The sequence below is a fragment of the Sus scrofa genome, chromosome 2 (genome assembly GCF_054392235.1).
Source record: "Sus scrofa isolate SSC_HxYL_T2T_F1_AM1 chromosome 2, Sscrofa_HxYL_maternal_Yorkshire_Landrace_v2.0, whole genome shotgun sequence".
NCBI classification, from domain to species: Eukaryota; Metazoa; Chordata; class Mammalia; order Artiodactyla; family Suidae; genus Sus; species Sus scrofa.
Window position 1 is genome coordinate 29,968,806 of NC_139384.1, and position 17,874 is coordinate 29,986,679.

A 17,874-nucleotide genomic window follows, 5' to 3' on the forward strand; every position below is an offset into this window, starting at 1 on the left:
CCCCGACAGGCATATACATGTGCCTCACGGGCATAAAGGTCAAGGGCATAAACCGCCAAGTTTACCTGGCCCACTTCCTGCCCCAACCCAACCTCAAAAATAATCAATAAAGCTGCTCCATTAGGAGCCCACGGGTCTCCGTCTCTTCTGTAAGCCCGTCACGATTTAACAAAATTGCAGCTTTTGGACAAGTAGAGACCATTCAGGCTCACAGAGCACTGGAGATTTATAGAGCTTTCAGGGAGATGCTGTTTAAAAAGGAAACTAGGCCACTGGCTAAACCACAAATATTCAGAGTACATGTAACAAAGTCCTTTTTTTCTTTTAAATGGTGAGGTTACTGTTCTAGTCACAGATGCATCATTTCCAAACCTGCTGTAACTGAGCAAAATTAGAAATGACGTCAGAAAAAGTGATTATGTTTCCCTCAGCCCATCAGCACACTTACGATCCTACCCGCTCCATTTCTCAGGGGACAAAACTACACCTTCCCAATCTGGCTACATACATTTGTTAGGCTGCTTGAACATCATTCTTTAGAGGAGGCTGAAAACCTGGAACATGTTTACCATAAAACCACAACACTATCTAAAAGACACCATAAAACCACAACACTATCTAAAGTACACAGCGCAGAAAGCAACTACAAAAGCAGAGACCTTAAGAGTATTTATCCACGGCAGGATACTGGCCCTAAGCGGCAGGGTTTTAGACCAAGCCTCACCTGAATGGTCTGCCTGTGTTCCCGAAATACGTTCACTCTGATCACCGCTTTATTAAATTCAGGATTTAGAGACTGAATGATCTCATAATCCAGATGCTCCTGATGGGAAAAGAGCCAAACCAATGACAACTATTAGAAACAAGTTTCAGAAACTGAGTGTTAAGAAAGCTGGTGTTCTCAGGACTTCCCCTGGATTGACACTCAGCCTGGAATCACAATAAACTCTTATTCCAATCTCCTACCTGATATTGCAGAGCATCAAATCCTTTAAACACAAATTCAAACAGCGTGTGGAGGTTATCCGGGCTCGGTGAGGTAACAAAGATATTGGAGTACCTGTTGAACCAAAGAGGGTTTTTTTAAAGTCATCGGAAATCTAAGAAATGTTTGGAGAAAAGAAAGAAAGAAAGAAGGAAAGAAAGAAGGAAAGAAAGAATGAATGAAAGAAAGAAAGAAAGAAAGAAAGAAAGAAAGAAAGGGAAAGAAAGAAAAACATTTTAGAAAGAAAGAAAGAAAGAAAGAAAGGGAAAGAAAGAAAAACATTTTATTTGGTAGTAACCAGAGATGACAGCAGGAAAAAAAGTCAGGACACGTTTTGGGGAGGAAAAGTAAAGCAACTCCAGACCCGAGGATATTTTTCCCTCCCAAACTAATGAAAACACACTGCTAACTTGAAGGTGGCAGGTCCTGGCAATTTGCAACCGGCATCTGTGAATGTGCACCACTGAGGGTGTGGCGGGGACCAGGCCCTAAGGGTCAGGGCTGGCTTGCCGCCCTCAGTCCTGCACACGGAAACATGAGCCAGCTGCCCTTTCACCACTAGCTGTGCTGAGAGGGTTTCAAACTGTGAAGCCAAGGTGCTCAGTCATGCTCAGGCCAAGGCGGGGGTGAACCTTCGAGGGTTCAGTATAAAGGATGCTAATGGCTGAGGGGTGAGGCTGGAGCCGAGAGAGGAACAAAGAACTAGGAAGCAGAAGCTGAGCTTGGCTCCAGCGCTACCAGCACTGCCTTGGGGCTTCTTGGGTGAGCCACTGAAACTCCCTGGGTTCATCCCTCTGGGAAATGCTAACTTTGCTATTAGGAGCACCAAGGAAGACAATGCACACAGGAAGACGTGGTAAATTCTAGATCTACTATTTATGTCTGCAAAGCTGGAAACACATGCTCTCCTGGCAGCTGCATAAATCTCCCACCCAGGACAAAAGAACTGAAAGGAACATCACACTCAAAAGGCAGCTCCTCAGAAGCAAACATCTTCTATTGATCAAAATCACCAAAATGTCCTATGTGTACTCTTCTCAGTAAGCAAGGCTGGTCATGCCATGCGCCTCTCCTAAGCTTTCAAGCCCCCTCATCTGAACCCTCGATGTCTTTGCGCTTGTGTGTTTGCTCAACTCTAAATAATGATCACAAAGGCCCCGGTGTGCCCTCACGTGTATATGTGCATCTTTGGGGCTTTGGGGGGGGGAAACGGTATTGCTGTTTCTAGACAGGAACCCAAGTCCTAGAGAAATCACACAGGAGTTCACTCAGACCCAGGAACAGTCTCGCTGTCCCCGGACCGCTGCTCCCGCACGCTGCTCCCACAGAGCCCAGGGGGCCTGAAGATGGGGGACCCTTACCCGAAAGCCACCGCCCCAGCGATGGCCAATCCCAGGGCTGCAGATTTTCCCCTTCCTCGGGCAGCTGTGAGCGCCACAGTACTCCTCAGGGTCTTTTCAGAGATGCCCTCGATGAATTTTAAGACAGCTTTGGCCTGTGGGAAGAGAAACACACTAGGTGAGCTTTGAGAAAGGCCAAGGTCCAGCCATCGGCCACCTTCACCGCAGAGAAGTCAGGTGACACCAAAGCTAAACCAAGGGGGGCAGTGCTTACAGACCAGAAAGCAAGGCCCAGCACTGGGACTCTCACGCCCTTGGTCATCTCCTGCTCTCAAGGCTTTCAACACCAGTTAGACGCTGACAACCCCCAAATTCACATGCCCAGCCAGACCTCTCCCCCGCAGGCCAGACTCATACACATACACAACGGCCCCGCTTTCCACCTCTACGTCTAACAGACGAGACGTCTCAAACTTCACCCTGAACATCGAATGTCCCTCAATGTCCCCTCAATCCTCCTCCACCTATGACCTTCCCCAGTTAACTGTCCAACTGTTCAGGCCGGAAGCCCGTCCCGGATTCATCAGCAAACCCTGTCTATACCACCTCCAAATCACAAAAACCCTACTTCCCTCACCATCCTCCTTCCTCCAGCGCCCTGGTCCAGGCTGCCAGCCAGTCTTGCCTCCATGATTCCAGCAGCCTCCTCGTTTGTCTTCCTTGCCCCCACCTTCCTTCCCTTATAATCTAGACCCAGCACAATAAATACAGCAGCCAGAGGGATGCTTTTCAAATTAAGCCTGGGGGCGGGGGGGGGCAGGGGTCTACGAATATGGCTTCAAGAAGCACAAGGCAGTCCTTCAACTGAATAAGCAAATAAATTATTTGTTAAAGAAAACAAGAACAAAAGATAACTGGAATTAATTAATTAATTAATTAATTTTTAAATGAAGCCCAGATAACCCTCTGGCAGCTATGCTGAGACCCTAAGCAAAAAACTCTCAGCCGACCCCACCTCGCAGTGTAAGCCCCAGGCCCGCACTGCCAGACCTCCACCATCTCCTCCTTCCCTCATCCACTCGCTCTGCTTGAGCATCAGCCTCTGTGCAAGTGCTCGGGCACACCAGGTACACTCCTACTTCAGGCCTGTGTACCTGGCGAGCCCTCCACCAGGAGCACGCTCCCTACACAGAGCCACAGGGCTCGTTTCTCAACTGCTTCAAGCCTGCTCAAATGTCACCTTCTCGACGAGGCCCTCCCTGACCACATGTGCACCTGCAGCCCCTCTTCCTCCAGGGACTCCCTGCCCTTCCCTGCTGGTCTTCATGCTTCTCTATCTACATAGCGCCTCCCTCTGCACCAGAGGATTCGCTAGTTGCCTTGATTCTCTGCCTGCCTCATCCCACCAGAAAGTAAGCCCATAAAGCAGGTGTATCTCACTTGCTCACTGCTGAGCCCTGGGCCTGGAGGGGTGCCCGGCCCCCCAAAAGGAAACAAGGTGTCAACACTGCTGAATGAGAGCAGGGACCACATACTACTCCAGGGCCAAACTCTGTTCCCCAAGTGGGATCTGCCCTGGGAACAGGCCATCGAGACTGGGCAGAAGACCTGATGGTCCAGCCTGGCCTGTCCAGTCCTAAAGAAGCTGCTGGACTCGACCAAGTAGTGACACTTAGAAGATCCTGATGAGACTCAGGCCCAGGCAGATGGAAGGGAAGAAAGGAGAGAGGCTTCGAGAAGCTGGAGTCTCTCCAGATGGAAACACTAGGGGGGGAACCCAGATCCTACTTGTCTTAACTTGGCCTTTGCTGAATGCTGTATTGTGTCATTTGTAGTTTGCTTTAGAACGGAAAAGTTTAAAACATAACTAGAAGTATCCACTAATATGATAAAAGGGTATGAAGTCTGGACTAAAAACTTCATTCTAAAATAGCCTAAAGTCAAAAAACAATACAAAGAAGCAAAGCAGGCTGGTTTACAAAATCAAGTGAAACAGATGACCAGTAATTCTAAGAAAAAGGTACCTGCTTCTCTCATAACTAAAGCAACACAAATTGAAACAATGATCCTGTGTTCCTATATCAGAATGGTAAAGACTTGCAAGTTTAAGAGTACCCAGAGTTGGAGTTCCCACCATGGCGCAGCGGAAACGAATCTGACCAGGAACCATGAGGCTGCGTGTTCACTCCCTGGCCTTGCTCAGTGGGTTAAGGATCTGGCATTGCCATGAGCTGTGGTGTAGGTCACAGACACGGCTCAGATCTGGTGTTGCTGTGGCTGTGGTGTAGGCTGGCAGCTGTCGCTCCATTTGGACCCCAAGCCTGGGAACCTCCATACGCCATGGGTGCGGCCCTAAAAAGCAAAAAAGAGTACCCAGTGTTGGCAAGACTGCAGAGAATAAGGCCTTTTCATACACTGGTGGGGGTTCCACGCATTTTAATACACACGAACTCTAACCCCACAATTCTCCTGGAAACTAGTGCCCCCAGATCTGTATCTGTAAGAATGTCCTAACGACATTGCTTATAATAGCAGAAAAGCTGGACTCAAGCCAATGGGGACCAGTTACGCTCTGTACAGTGTGATCCCTTCGTAGATGTTTAAAATATCCATTTATATGCATAGAAAAAGTTCCAGAAAGACAGACAATAAACCATCAATAACAACTGTCTCCGCAGAGGGGGACGGCCAAGCAGGAACACTTTTCTATCTCTGATGCACACTTTCGTACTTTCTGGTCTTTTTGTTGCTGTTGTTGTTGGGTGCTTTTTTTTTTTTTGCCACGGGCTATTTATTTCCTTGTAATACTACTACTGCATTGCAGTTTTCCCCTCTTCTGCCCTTTCTGCAACCTCTCTCATTCCCTCTCTCTGATGATGAAGAAGGTACCAGGAAGTGGCTGAAAGCAGCCTAGAGCCTGCAGCCTCTGCCGCAGAGAGAGCTTTGTAGCTGGTGATCCTATTTCCAGAATGTAACGGGAAACCAGACTGAGGCCCGAGTGGGCGGCATCACTGCAGCTGTTTTCCATCAGGAGGGAAGAGCCCAGCGCTGAGCCCAGGCTGTTTGTCTGGCTCAGGCTGGACCGGAACCCCGAACACATCTGACAGCATGCAAGCCTCTGGGCCATGGCCATTCAGTTCCCATCACTGCCCAGGAAGCAGCGGAGAAGCCAGGTTTACCAGCCCTTGCCACTTCAGGGAGCACATACGTGCATCCTGGCAGCTCCTACCCGATCTGCTGTCCGAATCTGGAGATCGAGTGCACAGCCTCCTTCATCAGACCTCACCCTGGAACAGGGGCCTCCAGCTGTCCTCACTTATGGCATCAAAACTTAAAGCACATAGGTACATCACCCTCTGGAGTGCTGGAGGAGCTCCTCTTTAAATGTTACCCCTGTGCCCCAGCACCCAGCTCGCGGGACTGTAAACCCGGGGGAAGGGGAAGGGGGGAGGCGAGCAGCAGATCTCTGCTGTGAACCCCTGCAGCTACCGCCTGCCTGAGCGTGAGCCAGAAAAGGCTCCTTCTTTCCCCAGACAGGAGCCAAGCCTCAAGCTGTCCAAACTCAGTTCCTGCTTTCTGCCTGCTGTCTTCCCGCCGTGCTGCTCCGTGGGGGTGTTCGGACGCCACACTCACCTGGTCTAGGGTCCTGCAGCAGTCCACCAGCACGCCCACGGGCTGGGTGTCCTGCAAGCTCTCCTTCAGCTCCTTCAGCTCCAGGTCAGAAGGACCAAGACTCTCATCCTACCACAAAGGAGAGGAGAAGGTTGGCCGCTGCCACCGGAGGTGAGCACAGAAAGCGCGGCCTCTCCCAGATTCCCGGACCCCGGGGCGGCTCACCGGGGTCTGGGGAGGTAGGGCCTCGATGCTGGCGGCGTGGGAGGAGATGGGCAGGATGTTGAGCTGGTCGTCGATGACGAGACACTTCTTACACGAGGCCAGAGAAAGGATAAATCTGAGAAACAAAACCACCGTCGTGAGGGGCCGGGAGGCAACGTCTACACCCCAAGGGAGAGGCTTTTCTCCAAGAAAATTATCTAGCTCCACGTCTCTAAAAAAGCGGGAGCCAGCCAAAACCAGCTGGACAGCAGGGCCAGATGACTTCCAGCCTCCTGCAGAAGGTGCTCCAACAGGCTTGACACAGTGAACAAGAAAACGGGAACTCGCTTAAGAGACTGAGCACAAGGGCTCCTACGGTGCAGAAGCTGCTGCTCCCAGGGTCCCGGGCCCTTCCACACCCTCCCCGGCTCACGCTCCAGCTCCCTGAAGTGGGGAACTCCAACCCCACCCGCAGAGGCTCAGCAGCCACACAGGGAAACAAACAAGCATATATACCAATGGACTGACTTTCTTCCACGAGGAGGACAAAATAAAGGGTGGGGAGGAAAGCTCCCTTTAGCCCTATGACACAAACATTTTTGAGTGTGGAAAAACATCTTTGGCTGTAAAATCCAAGCTTCTCCCACAACTGCAAGAAAAGGGCCTCGCACACTCTACCTTCACAGGCTTCGCTTCCATCCAGAAGCCCTGGGCTACCTCCAGGCCCACTCCTACTGAGCAGCATGGGGTTGGGGGGTGAAATCAGAAATGCTCACCGAGGCCAGCACTGCGAAACCTCAGCACGACTGACAGTCTGGAGCAGGTAATTCTTTGTTGGAGGGGCTTTGCGGTGCCTTGTAAGCTGCTCAGCAGCATCCCTGTCCTCTCCCCTCCAGCAACACCCCTTCTCCCCCAGGACACCCACATCAGGATGTCTCTGGACATTGGTGAGGCTCCCCAGGGGCAAACCTGCTCTGGCTGAGCACCACCTACGCAGGCCACAGCTTCTTCCTCCCTAAGGCGTTTCACATGTGGCTAACTGGTGTTCCCTCAAAGGGGCTCGGCGGGGTCCCTGGTGCTGCAGGACTTTTCGGAGGCTACAAGAGGCTAACGTGCATCTTTGTAAAAGAAAAACCGTATCAGCATTTCCCAGACAACTTGAACCAGGAAACCCTTTTGTCACCAGGCCCTTCTCAGACACCAGTGTTCTTTCTGTGAAACACCTTTGGGGAAGGAGTGAGCCAGACAAATCACCCCTCTGACAGATGCACAGGCTAAGAGCCAGCGTGGGAGAGCAATCTGGTGAGGGCCAGAAGCAAGAGAGAATCCAGGCCCCAGCTTTCCACTCAGTCTCCTGCGTCCAGTTAGCTCCACGACTACCGCTGCTGTCAGCAGTCTCGGCACCTGGGGTCCAGTACTACCTGCCCTCAGACAGAGCGCAGCTTTCAGCTGGGTCCAGGATGAAACTATTCCTCCCACTGGGGCTCCCCACGGTAGAGGAAATGAGAAATGTGCTCCAGACCCACCTCTCGTTAAATCTTCCCACCACATCCTGATGGGCCTCGGTCCTGTATCTCGAATGCACGTCCTAAAAGAGATGACGTCCATTACCAAAGGCACCCGACTGCGATGAAGTCCCATCGAGCAACCACAGGATAAAAGAGGCACCAGCAATGCTGCCAGAAACAAAATCCTGCCTTACCTGCTGCACTAAACTGGCCAAATGCAATGTCTGGAGCTGGGATCAGACATCAACGCAATGTTTTTTTTTCACACCAACATCCCCTCGCCTCGTCTTTGACTTTTCCTGTTTTATCCAGCATCATGAGACACATTCATTCGTTCAATTACTGCACATGCCCACAAGCTGCGTGCACAGTGGTATTTAGTAAACCATGAGCCCGAGCCCCAGCCCCACGGAGCTTACAGTCAAATGGTTGGACGGAGACAAACAGATACAGATTTTGGCAAACACTATGAATGAAAAGCAGGGTGCAGTGACAGCCAATAGGGGGGCACTTACACAGAGTAGTGAGGGAAGGCCATCTGAGGGGATGAGAGGGAGGAAGAACAGAGTGACAAGGGCCCAGACAATCATCCATTCAGATGTTTAAGCAGGGCTTGCTAAAGGCTGGGCACTCTTCCAGGATCAGGGAACATACGGGAGAGGAAAGTAAGTCCCTGCTCCCAGGAAGTTTGGAGACGAGCACAGGAAGCCAGACAAGAAACAGACACGTGGGTAACTCTGGGTGGCCATAACATGCTTTGAAGAAAAATGAAACAGGTTAAGGGGTGATGTATTCTCCGCAGGGGGTGAGGGAGGGCTCCCTGAGGAGGTGGTGTCTCGGCAGGGGCTGGAGGCGGTGAGGAAGTGAGCCAGGCAGATGTCCCCACGGGAACAGAGCTGTGACGGCCCTTGGGTGACAGCACACTGAGGGGAGAGGGCATGGCTGAGGACTCCGAGGAGCCCAGAGGGGCTGTGTGGTGAGGTGACACAAAGGGTGGTGACAGGAAACAGGCATTAAGATTTGAGGAAAGTCCATTTCACCAGATGACCACAGCTCATGAAACCCTGAGGTCAATCCCAACAGCTCCCGAGCAGCTGGCTGTGGACATGGCTCAAAACCTGCCACTCAGAACACCCACGTGGCAGAACCGATGAGTCAGAGACCAGCTTTGCATCCAGTCAGACACATCCCTACCCCCAGCCACAGGAGAAAAATTTTCCCCACACCAAGCTCCCAGAGTCGAAGTTCGTGCCAATCTGGGAGTGCGACGGTCGTGTTCCTTCATCAGCCACTGGGAGGAGGGCCGTGAGGACGTCTGTGCATGGTCCCCTTTCTGTGGTACTCAGACTTAGCCACTGGCCTGGCTCTCTGTGGAATATACTATTTTAGAAATTTAACTACACAACAGCTGCCTCACATCTGAATCTCGCTGGTGTAGAAGCTGCAAATGCCTGAAAGCAAAGGCACGATTCTGAGGTTCCTAGGCACATTCAGGGCCACTGAGGTTTCTGTGCAGTCACTTTCTCATTCACTGCAGTCAAAGCACTCCCAGCCCAGAGACTGTTAACCACTCCCTGGAGCTGCTCAATAAAAATTTTTAAAAGGAAGCAGCCTACAGCAAAAACACAGGTTGACTCGAATCCCCACAGTCAAGTTAGAAAACCAGACACTGACCATGGTCATCGTGTACAACTGCTTGAGTGAATTCATGGTCCGGAGGAGGATAACCACCAGCCCACCGCCTTCCACGGTCTCCACAGTCCTGGCCAGCAAGTTGGGAGTCAGAGCTTCAAAATCCTGGAAGTAGGAGACCTTAGAATCAGCTGGTTATAAAAAGAGCACCTAGGAGTTCCCGTCGTGGCGCAGTGGTTAACAAATCCGACTAGGAACCATGAGGTTGCGGGTTCGGTCCCTGGCCTTGCTCAGTGGGTTAAGGACCCGGCATTGTCATGAGCTGTGGTGTAGGTTGCAGACGTGGCTCGGATCCCACGCTGCTGTGGCTCTGGTGTAGGCTGGTGGCTACGGCTCCGATTCAAACCCTAATCTGGGAACCTCCATGTGCGGCAGGAGCGGCCCTAGAAAAGGCAAAAAGACAGAAAAAAACAAAAAAAACAAAGAGCACCTACAGGGACGCTCAATCGAGGGCTAGGTGATAAGGTACAAGGAGGGCTTAGAGCAAAGTCAAGGCCATACCCCCTACCCAACTCACCAGGACACACACACACAGGGTCCCTTACTAGGGGACCCCAGAGGACAGCCCAGGCCTGGTGCACCTGGTTTTTTATCTCAAAATGTCCCTCATAATCTCTGATAAAACCTAATTTGGAAAGAAGTCCTCCAATCATCGTTGATTCATACTTGAATTTCAGATATATCTCACATTGATTCTTTGCTATGTTCACAAATCCAAACTGTTTTGACAAAACTGCACCACATGGGGGAGCCACTGCCTAAAGGAGTCATCATCACAGCACCAGTGATCAGGTGAGAACAGGCAAAGTGCTCTTTTCAAATGGGATGTGGGCCAGCAACGCATGGACAACCCACTGAAATACAGAAGGAAAAAACCGAAAATTTGTTCAAAAATGTCTACCTCATTTCTTATATTTTATAAGGTACATTTCATAATGCATGGCATCACAGTAGTGCATGCATATGGTATAACTACAGAGTATTTGTGCTTAAATGTCTTCTTTCTATGGGGGCTGGGCTGTTACAGGTATCAAAGAATCAAAGAGGAAAACAAAGGTCACCAGAGTTTAAAACAAAGAAAACGGTGGAACTTTTAATGTGCCAGGCAAGAAAAAATACATACCAGTGAAAAAATGCACCAGGTAGTTCTCTGAGGGGGGGAAAGTGAAGCGACTTTTAGGACTGTGGGCGTGTGCGGGTGCGTGTTAGGTCCAGATAGGATGTGAGAGAACACGGGTCTGGACACAGGTCTGTACCCAGGTGGTTAAAACAACCTCTAGGCAAGTGCTGCTTTAGGTGGAAAAGGTTCTTTTCATGTGGGGTGAGTTAGGCTCCTGCGGGAGGTGGCCAAGCGGCCCACTGACAGTGGGCGGAGGAGCTGTCCACCTGTTCTCCGGGAAGCCAGGCAGACGGAGCCCCCACAGTGCTGAGTCGCCGCAGCCTGGGGGAGGGCACCCACCTGCAGAACACACATGCCAAAAGTATTGCCCAGGATCTTGTGGGTCTCGTTGTAGTAGCAGTAGCGAATGTTTGTGGCGGCTACGAAGAGTTCAAAGGGGTCATCTTGCTTGATGTTCAGCGTCCCGTTCTTTATTTTTTTCTGCAGCTGTCGCATTCTTTTCTTCCGATGACTGCAATCACCACCCCCCCCCACCCCATGAGAGCCAGTTAACCAGAGAGGCTAGAGTTGGGAACAGGGGATAGGCTCAGTGATCACCTCCCCTGGACTTCTGGAGCTAGCAGGGAACTCGGAAATCATGGGGCTGATCCCCTGGCCTCAAAGGTAAAGGAAACCCAGAGGCATTAGGGCAGAGTGGTTCAGAGGATGGGCTTCAGAGGGAGAGGGTGCTAGGTCTGTGTGGGAACCCTGCCATTCTGCTCTCACCTTTACCAGGCAATTCGCTTTACAAAAAGGGTAATGGGAGTCCCCAAACCTCGCATTTGGCCAGAGCTTGAAACCGCACCTTGGTGGCCTCTTTACCTCAGTCTCAAGCCCATGCTTCAACCACACGGCACGGCTTCCCAGAGGACCTGGGAGAGCATCATGATGGCAGGTTACTCTATTCATTTTTCCTAAATGAATCCATCCACTTCCTTCCCAGACTGTGGGATCAGGTCTTCCAGGGCAGCTCTAAGCCAAGACAATACTTTTAGAAGATATAAGGGTTGAAAAGAAATGTGGATGTCTCTCAAAGATCTCCGAACTTTTCTTACTTAAAAAATTCTTGGAGTTCCCATCGTGGCTCAGTGGTTAAGGAACCCAACTAGTATCCATGAGGATACAAATTTGATCCCTGGCCTTGCTCAGTGAGTTAAGGATCTGGCATTGCCATGTGCTGTGGTGTAGGTCGAAGATGTGGCTCAGATCCAACAATGCTGTGGCTGTGGCAAAGTCCGGCAGCTACAGCTCCAATTCGACCCCTAGCCTGGGAACCTCCATGTGCCGCAGGTGTGACCCTAAAAAGACAAAAAGACAAAAAAAAACCAAAAACGACCTCTTAATATACCCAACTGTTGATGAATTCTTTCACAGAAAAGAAGAAAACTCTAGAATCGAGGATCAGAGCTGACCAAAATTGTATCACAGTTCTCCAACTGAATAGCTAGAACCAAGGCCTTCCCTGCCAGGCCTCCCTCCAGGCATCTAGGCGAGTTGACTTCCACGGCCCCTCTGGTTCATGCCTTAGCATCAGCTTGAACCTGATGCTCTGCCACATCAAGACAGTGGCAGGAGAGCTACAGATGGCTCAGAAGAGATTTTTTCTTTTTTCGGTTGTGCCTACAAGCATGCAGAAGTTCCCAGGCCAGGGAATGAACCAATGTCATAGCTGTGACCAGAGCCACAGCAGGATCAATACTCAATCCTTAACCCACTGAGCCACCAGGGAACTCCAGAAGAGAATTTTAAAGTGAAATCACATGGGGTAAGTTTGAAAGGCCTATCTGCCCAGAACACTGTCAACTGCCTACTTGTGCATCCATCTGAATTCACTGAACTGAAAATGTGTCCAGAACACTTTCAACTGCCTGATTCTATACCCATCTGACATCAAACTGAACAGCAGTGGGAATCAGAAGCCCCAGAAACTTACAATTCTGCTGATGTGCAACAGGCCTTATTTTCACTCTGTATTTAAAATGCCTACCTGCCCAACTATGAAAGAATATGCCAATTATGGTTTAAAGCCACATAATAGCGACATATCATTAAATGGTTACAAAGCATAAGTGTGCTTTTTACTTTCACCTTTGTGATTTTTCCGTATTTTTCATATTTCTTATAATAAAGCTTTTATAATTTCTTTAAGAAGGCAAAACTATTTACCAAAAAATTTAGTTTCTTTTAGGCAGAATCAAGTCTCTTTAAGACCAAAGGATAGGAACTAATCAAATTTAGCCTTTGGTACTTAAATAAAATTAAAATAACTTTAGAGCCTGTTAATACCACATTCAAGTCAACAGATATTAACTGAGCTACAAACACGTCAGATTATTTGAAAATAGGAAAATATAACGATAAGTAGGAGAGGCCTCTTCACTAAATGGAAGTCAAAAAAAGGCCAGTGGTTGGAGATCCCACTGTGGCTCAGCGGGTTAAAGACCCAACATAGTGTCTGTGAAAATGCAGGTTCGATCCCTGGCCTCACTCAGTGGGTTAAGGAACCAGCATCGCCACAAGCTTTGACATGTCAAAGATGCGGTTCAGATGTGGCATTACTATGGCTGAGGTGTAGGCCGGCAGCTGTAGCTTGGATTCAGCCCCTAGCCTGGGAACTTCCCTTTGCTGTAGGTGCGGCCCTGAAAAGACCAAAAAAAGGCCAATGGTCAAGAGACTCTGTCCAGAGGGAGAAGGTAAGGTGACAAGCACTATAAGAGAAGACAGGAGCTGAAGAGGGCAGAGGGGTCATGTGCTATGACTGAGGGACTTAGGAAAAGCTTCCTGAAGGAGGAAAGCCCTGAAAAGTGGGAAGCATCTCAGTGGGTGAGGACGGAGAGGGCGAGGGCAGGGGGTTTCACCACAGCAGAGAGCAGCCAGAGCTGAGACACGATCTCAGGCTCCACCCCAGAGACAAAGCATCTGGGGACAAAAGAGGGAGAAGAGGCCCAAGGACAGAATCCCACAGGATTAAATACTAGAGTATTTACTACTGAAAAACATCCAGGTGTTTAGTGGACCCTTTCAGTTCAAACCCACATTGTTCAAGGGTCAACTGTACTTTAATACATTCCCTTTGTGCCTAAGTGTGTTTGTGTTGGAGGTCAGCTGTTTACTGTAAGAAGTCGTAAGTTCCATAGCTTCAAAAAATAAGACGAGCCAATGGTCAAAAACAGTAGTGATGGAGTTTCCATTGTAGCTCGGTGGTAATGAACCTGACTAGTATCCATGAGGATTCCGGTTTGATCCCTGGGCTCGCTCAGTGGGTTAAGGATCTAGCATTGCCATGAGCTGTGGTGTAGGTCAAAGATGCAGCTTGGATCTGGCATTGCTGTGGCTGTGGCATATAGCTATTCTGTGGCTATAGCTCTGATGTGACCCCTAGCCTGGGAACTCCCATGGGTACAGGCCTTAAAAAAAAAACAAAAGAAACAAAACAAAACAGTAGTGGACTAGTAAAGGATGAGCTCTGAAAAGAAGGAGAAAGAGGAAGAAAAACTGTTGCATCAGACATCAGGTGGCCAGTGACTTCCAAGAGCAATTGAAGGAACTTGCATGAAAAGGGCCTGATCAGTTGAGAAAACTAAGAAGAAAAATCACATGCAGGGAGCAAGGAATTGGGCCGGGAACTTAAAGAGCATGAAAAGGATTTGAAATTTATTGTCAGGAATGAAGAAAGGACATCAGCTCTATTATTTTCTCTACTGGAAGGGTCCACAGATAGCACCTTCACTGACGACCCCTGACAATCCATGTCGAGGAATGGTTTCCTAGCATTTAACTCCCGAGCAGGAATGGGATGTGGTACTGGACACGCAAAGGGCCAAGCTTACCTGCTAAACCCCAGCTCCTTCTTATAACACCACAGCACTGAAGGCCGCGCCCTCACAGTTGCTTTGGACAGCATGTGATGGAGTATGACCACCTGCCAAAGAAAAAAGCCACAGAATCTCAGGGCCAAAACGGACCTTCAGGACTGCCAGACCCAAGACTTCATTTGACAGGCGTGGAAAATAAACTGAGAGTCAGGCCAAGAGCACAGGTTGAGACTAGAAGGAAGGTCACAGACACTAACCCTTACACTCAGTCCACCAGCCCAGGTATCAAAAGCTGTTAACCTCTCTGTTAATAATTCCAAATATAGAGTATTTATCACTTCCAAGATAGAAAGGAATGTTCCCACTAGGCATTTCACTTAAAGAAAACCAGTCAAAGGGACCCTAATATCATTATTTGTGAAACCCCGGAGGGTCTGTAACATGCTGACTCTTTGGGACAGGACACAGAGTAAGTCAGGAAGCGTTTGCCAGGTCTTACCTGATCCTTTCCTCGATCTCCAACCACAACAAAGAGAGACCTTTGCCGCTCAGCTACCCCATTCTCAATGAGAATCCGGATCCGGTTATCCACTTTCTTCCGATGCATGGTGAAAAACTGTCACTATAGCAGAAAGAATGGAAACACAACGTGGCATGAACATTTTGCATCCAGGTTGTGGATAAGGAACATCAGCTGGCTGCCTCTTGTGGGGCTAGGGCCTACACGGCACACTTATAAGTATTATCTTATTTAACCCTCAAATAGATCCCTAGGGAATACATCGGCCTCATTTTTTAAATTGGGAAACTAAGTTTGGAAGGCAAAGAAAATGTTCCCTCGGCATGGGAAGTCAACAGGGAAGCTGTAATTTCCACCCGTTTGGAGGAGTTTTTTAAAAATCAGAAACAATATCCAAAAAAAATTAAAATGATTAAAATACATGAGAAATCTATGGGAACATATGAGAAAATAAGGTAAGTGTCCAAAATTATTTGTTCAAAATCTTTTTCAAAAATGATCTAAGGATATGGATATAGACGCTTTTATTAGAGGATAACATGGCAGGATATGCATGTACATAAAACACAGAGGAAATAAAAAAAAAAAGACTGGGAAAAAAACCACCAAACTGTAAAATAGTTATTTACAGATGGTGAGATCACAAGTGAGTCTTATTTTGGTTTGGTTTGGTTTGGGTTTTTTTGAGTTCTGGGGTTTTTTAAATTCACATGTATTATTAACAAAGTCAGGGAAAAGAAATCCCTGAATATTATAGATTACTATGATGGAGTATGTCCAATTGTTTCCTCAAGGGAGGGAAAACTAGACTGAAGCCTGTACAGATAAGATTTCAAAAATTACTTTGATTACATATGATAAAACAGTATGTTATTATCATAATAAATACATCAGAGAAACATTTGAAATCTCAATTGTCTCTACAATGTAAAAGTAATAATGACATGTTTAGAAACCTCAGTGCTTGCTGCATTTCATGAATAAAGCTCACTAACTGAACCTTAATCCTCCCTTAATTGGGCTTCTAACCTATGGATTTTAGCTGTTCTGTCTACTGTAAAACACTATGTCACAACCAATACTCCTATTTTACAAAGAAAGGACCAAGTATAAAATCTCAAGTAACTCAAGGAAAAGTGACAGAGGCAGGATTTATTCAGGTACCCTTGATTTCAGAACCTGAACTCTTTCCAGCTTACCAATCTGATTTGGCTTATCAGTTGTGTTGCTGGCCACACAAAGATCCCCGGTCAACAACTACTTATTGCTTCTCGATTTAGTTACAGCGGCAACCCCAGAAGTAGAACCTGATTTCAAAGAGCTTTCATTTTCCTTGGAGAAAATACTTAAGAGAAAGAAATGCGGGATAATCTGTCTAAAGATAGACAAAATTAGATGTAAAAATAACAGCTACAGACAGTGGTCTGATGAAAGTCTAGATTACTGTGGGCTAGGACAAGGAAGCCTTAACGGATGAGGGGGAAGATGACTTGTTTTTCACTCATTCATCTATTAGTCTAACACATATACACGGTGTCTATGTCCCAGGCACCATTCTAGGTGCACTGGCAAACAAAACCAAGTCCTGAATAAAGAATATAAAGAATAAGCATTGCGAAGTAGCTAAGGGTGTAGGAGGATCTAGAATCAAACTGCCTCAGTTCAATGCCCAGTGCTGCAATCGGGAAATGTGGGCAAGCTCTGTGGAAAGCAAAAGGCTGTCACCCACTCACTCACCCCGACATCCCCCCGCCCACCTCAGCTACAGTCCCTAGAGGGTGGAGATCAGCCACGCAACCTGTGAACGCGCTCGAGAAGCATTCCCGAGGGTGACCGCCTACTGAGGAAGAGGATCCTCTCATCTAGGAGAGTCCAGGTTGGGAGGCAGTCGGCGGGCTCCGGTATCAGCACGGATGCAGAGCGTTCATCCTGGAGCCGATCTCCTCCGGGCCCAGGAAGGACACGGACACCAATCCCGAAACCGACCCCCGCCATCCCGTGATGGATACCTGCGCCCCGACCTCAGCCAACTCCAACAAGCAGTGAGGCGGAAGCACGTGGGAACCCCTTCTGCGGTACCAGGAGCAGCCGGCCGTCCCCAGCGTATGCCTGACGGCCGACTGGTACAACTCAGGCGATGGTAGGCGGTGCGTGCGCCAGCGCATTGACGGCGCGGCCACAGCGAGCGAGGGGACCTCTTGCAACCCTGTCTCTGAGTGATGACGTCAGAAACCCAGGAGGCGGGGTTGCAGCAACTGCGGCTGTGCGGATTAGTCTCTACCCGCGAGAGCTGTGTTGCCGGGGTATTTTGTCATTGTCAGATACCCTGGTTACGTAGGACAGAATAAGCACAGACACGCCCGCACGCCCAGGTCTGTCACTGCTCTGGGCCGAGCTCAGGTGCCCAGATAGGTCTGGGGCAGCACACGGTATGTGGTCCAGGGTTTTCAGCAGTAGGTAGCGTGGTTCATGCGAAACGCTCCTGGATCGGTGCGTAATTTTGTCAGTTATTTAAATTAGCTTTCCATTTTAACGTAACTAGATGAGGAAACTCGATCTCCACACCTATCTCATTCATCTTACTTGACCCTCCTCATACTCGGTAATGACCTCATAGATCTGCCTGGGATTCCATAGGTTTTTCTACTCTCCTATTCGGCTGCTCTACTTTGTAGATCCCCTTAGGTCTATTACTGGGCTGTCAAATGCTGCCGCTGTTCTGAAAGCCGGCTCTGGAGCTCTGTTCTTCAGTTACCTCCCCTCCTCTCCCTCCTCCCCGACGAATTTGCTCAAGCAGCTGATTTAAAGGGCCACCTATACAGTTAGTGTTTTTGAACCACATCGCTGAACTTAAACGAATCCAACTGTTTGCTTGACATTTCTTGGATGCCTCAATCAGAATGAAGCTGAACTCATTCCTCTTCCCTCCTGAAACTCCCTCCTCAAATCGTTAATTCTGTACCTCCAAATCTAAGCAGCACCACCATTTTAGTCCAACACCCACCATTAAACTTTTGATTTAATGTCAAAGAAATGTCA

At 48.7% G+C, this 17,874-nt stretch overlaps 1 protein-coding gene across 6 annotated transcripts in view; it reads right to left on the reverse strand.

Annotated features, from left to right (window-relative positions):
* NAT10 (N-acetyltransferase 10) overlaps positions 1 to 17,056 on the reverse strand; it is a 40,901-nt gene extending 23,845 nt beyond the window's left edge. For 2 of the 6 annotated variants that reach the window (XR_014837086.1, XM_003122875.6), the window contains exons 1-11: positions 16,845 to 17,056; positions 14,815 to 14,937; positions 14,331 to 14,422; positions 10,801 to 10,972; positions 9,324 to 9,446; positions 7,668 to 7,729; positions 6,163 to 6,277; positions 5,959 to 6,066; positions 2,347 to 2,480; positions 967 to 1,060; positions 725 to 823 (exon numbers count right to left, since the gene is read on the reverse strand). Coding sequence is in view for 5 of the 6 variants with exons in the window: in XM_003122875.6 (XP_003122923.1) it covers positions 725 to 823; positions 967 to 1,060; positions 2,347 to 2,480; positions 5,959 to 6,066; positions 6,163 to 6,277; positions 7,668 to 7,729; positions 9,324 to 9,446; positions 10,801 to 10,972; positions 14,331 to 14,422; positions 14,815 to 14,922 (1,107 nt within the window). In the remaining variant the exon portion in view is untranslated. Of the gene's footprint in view, positions 1 to 724; positions 824 to 966; positions 1,061 to 2,346; positions 2,481 to 5,958; positions 6,067 to 6,162; positions 6,278 to 7,667; positions 7,730 to 9,323; positions 9,447 to 10,800; positions 11,768 to 13,883; positions 14,423 to 14,814; positions 14,938 to 16,034 lie in introns of all 6 variants that reach the window. The other 4 variants (XM_005661020.4, XM_085011492.1, XM_085011493.1 and 1 more) reach the window with 4 other exon arrangements.
* Positions 17,057 to 17,874: the final 818 nt, after the last annotated feature.